At 40.4% G+C, this 6,000-nt stretch overlaps 1 protein-coding gene across 2 annotated transcripts in view; it reads right to left on the bottom strand.

Annotated features, from left to right (window-relative positions):
• Nucleotides 1-3,292: 3,292 nt before the first annotated feature.
• RHOH (ras homolog family member H) overlaps nucleotides 3,293-6,000 on the bottom strand; it is a 67,524-nt gene continuing 64,816 nt past the window's right edge. For both annotated transcript variants that reach the window (XM_075333862.1, XM_075333868.1), the window contains exon 2: nucleotides 3,293-4,853. In XM_075333862.1, the coding sequence (XP_075189977.1) occupies nucleotides 4,119-4,691 (573 nt within the window). In that variant the 5' untranslated portion in view covers nucleotides 4,692-4,853 and the 3' untranslated portion in view covers nucleotides 3,293-4,118. The remainder of the gene's footprint in view (nucleotides 4,854-6,000) is intronic.

The following is a 6,000-nucleotide window of genomic DNA, read 5'->3' as shown; positions in this document are numbered from 1 at the left end:
GAGGAAGAGTGTGTTGAGCGAGGTGTGGAGAGATTCGCACTTCCGAATTATGCATAGAGCAATCATAGCTTTTAATATACCGATTTCGGCAGCTATGAGAGATAGGAAAATACACTGCCCGAAATGTAAGCGGAGAGACGCAGACTTATTTCATGGGCTATGGGAGTGCGTGTCAGTAAGGAAAGTCTGGGACAGCGTGAGAAGGATGATGAACAACTTATGGAAAAGGGATCTACCCCTGAATCCCATGTTATATCTATTCCACTATGTAGGAGCAATAGAGGAGAGTCGGTTAGAGGGAAAAAGGGCAGTACCGATTTTGTTCCATTCGATATGCATCATGGTCAAAAGAAACATCTTGAGGTATTGGTTGAATGACTCGATTCCGGGGGTGGGCGCGATTGTAACTCAACTCAAATCAATGCTTAACTTAGACTGGATGGAGGCAGAACGAAATAAAGATAAGGGAATAAAGTCGTTTATGGAGAAATGGAAAGCATTCTTATTGGGCTACCACACAGACCAGGAAATAGTGAACTACATGAATCCATTTACATACACTGAGTGGTATCTCTTGAAGGATTTAAGCGGTACACTTGGGAAATTGAAGGTGCCGGTGGTCCGCTAACAGATAGTTACACTCAACACAGTGGATGAAGAAATGTAGCGGCAGGGATAGTGTACTCGAAATATAAATTCTGCATACTTGTGACAAAGTAGGAAAATTAATAGTTTGGAGGGGGCAGGGAGGGGGGGAGTTTTGATGGGTTTTTTTTTTTTTTTTGATATATGGATATGTTTTATGTATACAAATCTATTCAGATAAGGGGCCAAGACTTGAAACGTTGTGCAGTATCAAAATTTCCGTGTATCGACCCCATAATGTATGTAACTGCGATATTGTCTGGATTTTATTTTTTGAAAATAATAAAAACTATTGGAAAAAAAAAAAAAAACACATAGAATACATGTAGAATAAGCTCAGCAGTGGACCTGGGGAAGGAAAGAAAAACATGGCATTTTATAGAGATATACCAAACTGCGCTTGGCAAACAATATTTCCTGAAAGAGGACAGTCCCTTTAATCCAACCTAATGCAAAGGATGAGTGGAGAATTTTCTTATGGAAACCAATAAGATTCCAGCTTTTTTGTCGAACATTTTTGATAGCTGCAATCTGATTGCATTGATTGCTCTGAAACTCTCTTGCCTTCTTTCAAATTCCTTTCCATCTGAACTGATTTGGGAAAATTTTTCCCAGTATATCTCTGTTCTTGTGAGTTTGGTTGTTTGTTGAGACTACGAGAGGCTGCTGATAAGTCTTTGGCTTTGTGATCTTTTTTTGTTTCTATGGTAACAAATGTTACATCACATGAAAGCCTTATGTGTCTAATATATGTTTTCAAAATTTTGTGTTTGGTACTTATGGCAACAGAGTTGTACGCACACTGGAAAACAAAATGGCGGAGTCTAATGCGGTAGTCACAGCAACTGAGAGCAGAGGAGTAATAAAATTCTTGTTTCTGCAAGGAAAGTCCGTGAAAGGATATTCATGGTGATATGTCGCAGACATTGGCAGATCAATGCCCTTCGTATTCCACAGTTAAGAACTGGGTTGCCAAATTTAAAACGGGCGGCGACAGCACCAATGATGAGGAACGTCCCGGATGACCAAGAGTGGTTGTCTTTCCGGAGATCGTCGATGCTGTGCACAACCTCATACTGGAGAATCGACAAATTTCAGCTAAAGCAATAGCAGACATCATGGGGATTTCCCTTAAATGGGTTTTTGTCATTATCGATGAACATTTGAACATGAGGAAGCTATCTGCAAAGTAGGTTCCAAATGTTTGACAACAGATCAGAGAAGCATGTGAGTGAAAACTTCCCAGTCCATTTGTCAGCGTTTTTGGATTGATAAGAACTTCCTGGATCGACTGATCCCTATAGATGAGACCTAGATTTATTTGTATGACCCTGAAAACAAGGAGCAGTCAAAAGAGTGGAGGCACAGTAGTTCTCCTTGTCCAAAGAAGTTCAGGGTGCACAAATCAGCCACTAAGGTGATGGCGTCTGTGTTCTGGAATAAGGAGGGCGTGCTGCTAGTCGACTACCTTCGAAAGGGTTCCACCATCAATGCAAGCTATTACATTGAACTTTTGGACCAATTGAAGGCAGCTCTGAAGGCCAAAAGGCATGACAAGCTGTCCAAAGGAATCTTGTTCCTGTAAGACAACGCCTCCGCTCACACTGCACAAGCGACCATGGCAAAACTGGCAGAGCTGGGCTTCCAGCTGGTTGACCACCCCCCTTATTCACCAGATCTAGCTCCCTCTGACTATCATCTGTTTCAAAACCTGAAGAAACACCTCAAGGGTACCAAATTTCACACCATTTCTGATGCCATGGCTGCTACGGATGCCTGGTTTGAGGCACAACCGAAATCCTTCTTTTTGCTAGGCTTACAGAACTTGGAATACCGATGTAAGAAGTGTGTTGTCATCAGTGGAGAGTATGTGGAATAAATGGAAAGTTTCATCATCATACTGTATCTTGTTTCTTTCTGGGTAAAGCCAAAGACTTATTCGCAGCCCCTTTTATATGGAGAAACTCTTCTTAAACAATAATATTATTTCTTAATTTATATAGATTTTGCTGCTAACTATTGCAGTGTCTGCTTCCTCTTTTATCAGTCTGTGTTTTAGTTAAACACCCTGTTTTCAAGTCACTTATATTATGGTGTAGATAACATTAAATCATAAGGATGCGATATATACTTTTACTAATCTGGATACCATTTTATCTATCTACAGGGAAAGTAGGAAGGGTTTATACGGTCAGCTGCCACAAGGTGAAGGAGTTTTATTCTGCTAAGATCCTACTGTTGACATAACGGTTTAGTGACAATACCAAGGTAGACACATTGGAGCAACAAGAAGAAGAAAAGATATGCTAGAAACACAGTCATTTATTTTAAACAGATATTGACAATATTTCTGAACTGTTGCTAAAAAATTGATTCGTGGGACATCCCCTTTAATCCTTCATTTATGCAGAGCAGTCACACTCTGTATCAGAATATCAGAAGCACATAGCAATGTTTACAATAAATAAATTTTCTGAAATTAATCAGTTCAGCATTAAAAAACAAAATAGGTTTAAGGGTGGACCTTCACTTTAACGGGATCCTGTCACCGGATGTTTATAATACTCACCTAACGGTTGGTGCACAGCAGACTGGTCGAATGGGCGTCTCCGTTTCCTGGGTCCGCGCCATGTTTGTCCTCCTTCTTCTAAAGCTAGTGTGGATGACACGTTCTACGTCATCTACACTATCCAACATTGAGGTCTCACGCAGGCGCACTACAATACTTTGATCTGCCCTACTCAGGGCAGATCAAAGTGCACTTGCGCAGGACCTCAATGTCGGCTTGTGTGTATGACGTAGAACACGTCATCCACACTAGCTTCAGAAGAAGGACAACAAAGGTGGCCGAAAGGGGAGGCGCGGACCCGAAGAACGGAGACGCCTATCCTACCAGTCTGCTCTGCACCGACCGTTAGGTGAGTATTATAAACATCCAGTGACAGGTTCCCTTTAAATTCATAACTAGTGATTTATGGGATGTCTGTATTGATCCGGTCAGGTATAAGTGGAGCACCAGTTGCTTTTACAGCACTGATTCATTCTAACAAGAGTGTACAAACAGCACATCAATGCACATGGTGTAGTTTTCATGTGGTTCCTTGGCGTGAGCTACTTAGAACATATCTCTATACTTCCTGCCTGCAGCTAGGGTCTCACATGTATCATTAGCTCACTTTTGTACTTTTGTATATTACTTTGTTGATGTTCCATTTCTTCTAAAAGTTAAATAAATATGTAAGTCATGTTTTGCTAAATTAATACAAAACTATTTCTTTGAATTTCTTCATGCTACTGGTTATTCCTGGTTTCCACATTGCAAGAAAAGTGCAATAATATAACTAAACAGAAATAATGAGGCTCAAGAACCATCACGATTGTTACTGAAATGTACTGACAAGGCCTCTGAGAAAAGCCCAATGAAACGCGGTGCAAAGAAAGTATTTCTTTCACTGAAAAGAAGAAGACTCAGTTCAAATAATTTTGCACTCGTTGACAGAGAAACGCTTCCGTCTCGCCCTTTTCTTGGCTTGGTTGACTGCAGTCCTTACAGCACACTCAAATACCTGCTGGACTCCCCGATTATGCAGAGCTGAACACTCCAAGTATCCTTTGGCTCGGACATCTTGTGCCAGCTGTTTCCCATCTGCAGCGCTAATGCATGGCACCCGTGACTGGTTCATCTCTCTCTGATCAGTCTGTGTGGCTATTACCAGCACTGGTACACGGGGCAGATTGTGTTTGACCTCAGTAATCCACTTATTTCTGACACTTAGAAATGAAGCATGATTGGATACGGAGAAGCAGAGCAAGACTATGTCCGCGTGCTGTAATGAAATGGGACGGATACTTTTAAATGCATCATTACCCGCGGTGTCCCAAAGTCCGAGGCTTATCTGGACTCCATCCATGAAGACATCAACTCCTGTATTTTCATAGACTGTTGGTTTGTAGGTGTCTGGAAAAGTCTCAGATGTGAAACGGACAAGAAGTGAAGTCTTCCCAACAGCAGCATCCCCAACCAAGACACATTTAATGGCGTTCATCTTCCTGTAATATTGAGAGTTATGTTCAGCTGATTTGTAAGAGATGGAGTTCCATCAACTCTTAGAAATTCTGCTTTTTGATGATAAGACACTTAAATATTTCTGCTTGAAGACATTGACACGTCTTCTATTCCTTCACAGTTCAGTCTGAGGATCAATGTTCTGTGAGAGAGAAAAAAAAGCCTTTAATACAGTTTTATCTTACTAATTAAATAAATCATATTCCATGTGAGAAGCCTGTCAGCGGGAAATGACTGTACAAACCAAGCATAGGCACTAAGTGTACCCTTAGCATGGTGGGGAAGATCAGGACACTTTCCCATCTACTTGTTCGCCATCTATCTCTGCCTTCCTCTGGCTCTTGTAATGCCAGGTTGTCAATCAAGGAAGAGGGGGTAAAACATGGCAAACTACTGGGTGGATAGGTTCACTAAATTTCTCAGTCAAGCCAAGGGTGCTTTGTTTGTACAATCCTTTTTGTGCTAACAGACATCTTTTTAACATTAAAATCCTTATTAACTGCAAATAAACTAACGCTAATATGTTTATGAATTCAAAGAGGACCCAAAGTCCAGTGTATGTACGCCGTCTTCAAACTAACATATCAATATCTGTACAGTCATATTGAAAAAATAATATATATATATATCTCAAAAATGATATATTTCAATACGACTGTATAAAATAGCATCAAAAAGGATATAAAAATGCAATCATACAGTATATGTTCTAAAAATTACTATTATTTGTCTGTGGAAGAGAAGGCGCACATAGGGTCTTATCAGGTATAAGATTTCACAAATACGGTGCCAAAGGCACACTCACCTCTTGGAGTTGTGTCAGGCACAACTGCGTGATGCACATATATCAAAAAGTGGTCAGCAGCAGCCCCGAAGCAAGAGATAACACAATATGGATAAAAGAAATCGGGGTTTAATGCTGCGCTAGAAACCACATGAATCCAGGAGTATGTGATGAAATCCTTTTTCTTTATTTCTGCAGGTCAACGCGTTTCCGTCTTCTTCATCAGGACAAGAGAGCAATATATCTGTTCTTTCGTCCTGATGAAGAACCCCGGATATGTCTTTGAAACGCGTTGACCTGCAGAAATAAAGAAAAAGGATTTCCTCACATACTCCTGGATTCATGTGGTTTCTAGCGCAGCATTAAACCTGGATTTCTTTTATCCATATTGTTCTAAAAATTACTATAATACGATTGTAATGCTCTGGTTGGCATACATTGGTTGAATTTGGATTTAAGGTCAGTGCATTTAAGTAATTAACTACCAAAGTAAAGAGAAAAGACA

This window comes from Anomaloglossus baeobatrachus, chromosome 1 (genome assembly GCF_048569485.1).
Source record: "Anomaloglossus baeobatrachus isolate aAnoBae1 chromosome 1, aAnoBae1.hap1, whole genome shotgun sequence".
Classification (NCBI taxonomy): domain Eukaryota; kingdom Metazoa; phylum Chordata; class Amphibia; order Anura; family Aromobatidae; genus Anomaloglossus; species Anomaloglossus baeobatrachus.
This window is presented reverse-complemented; position numbering and strand designations above follow the sequence as displayed.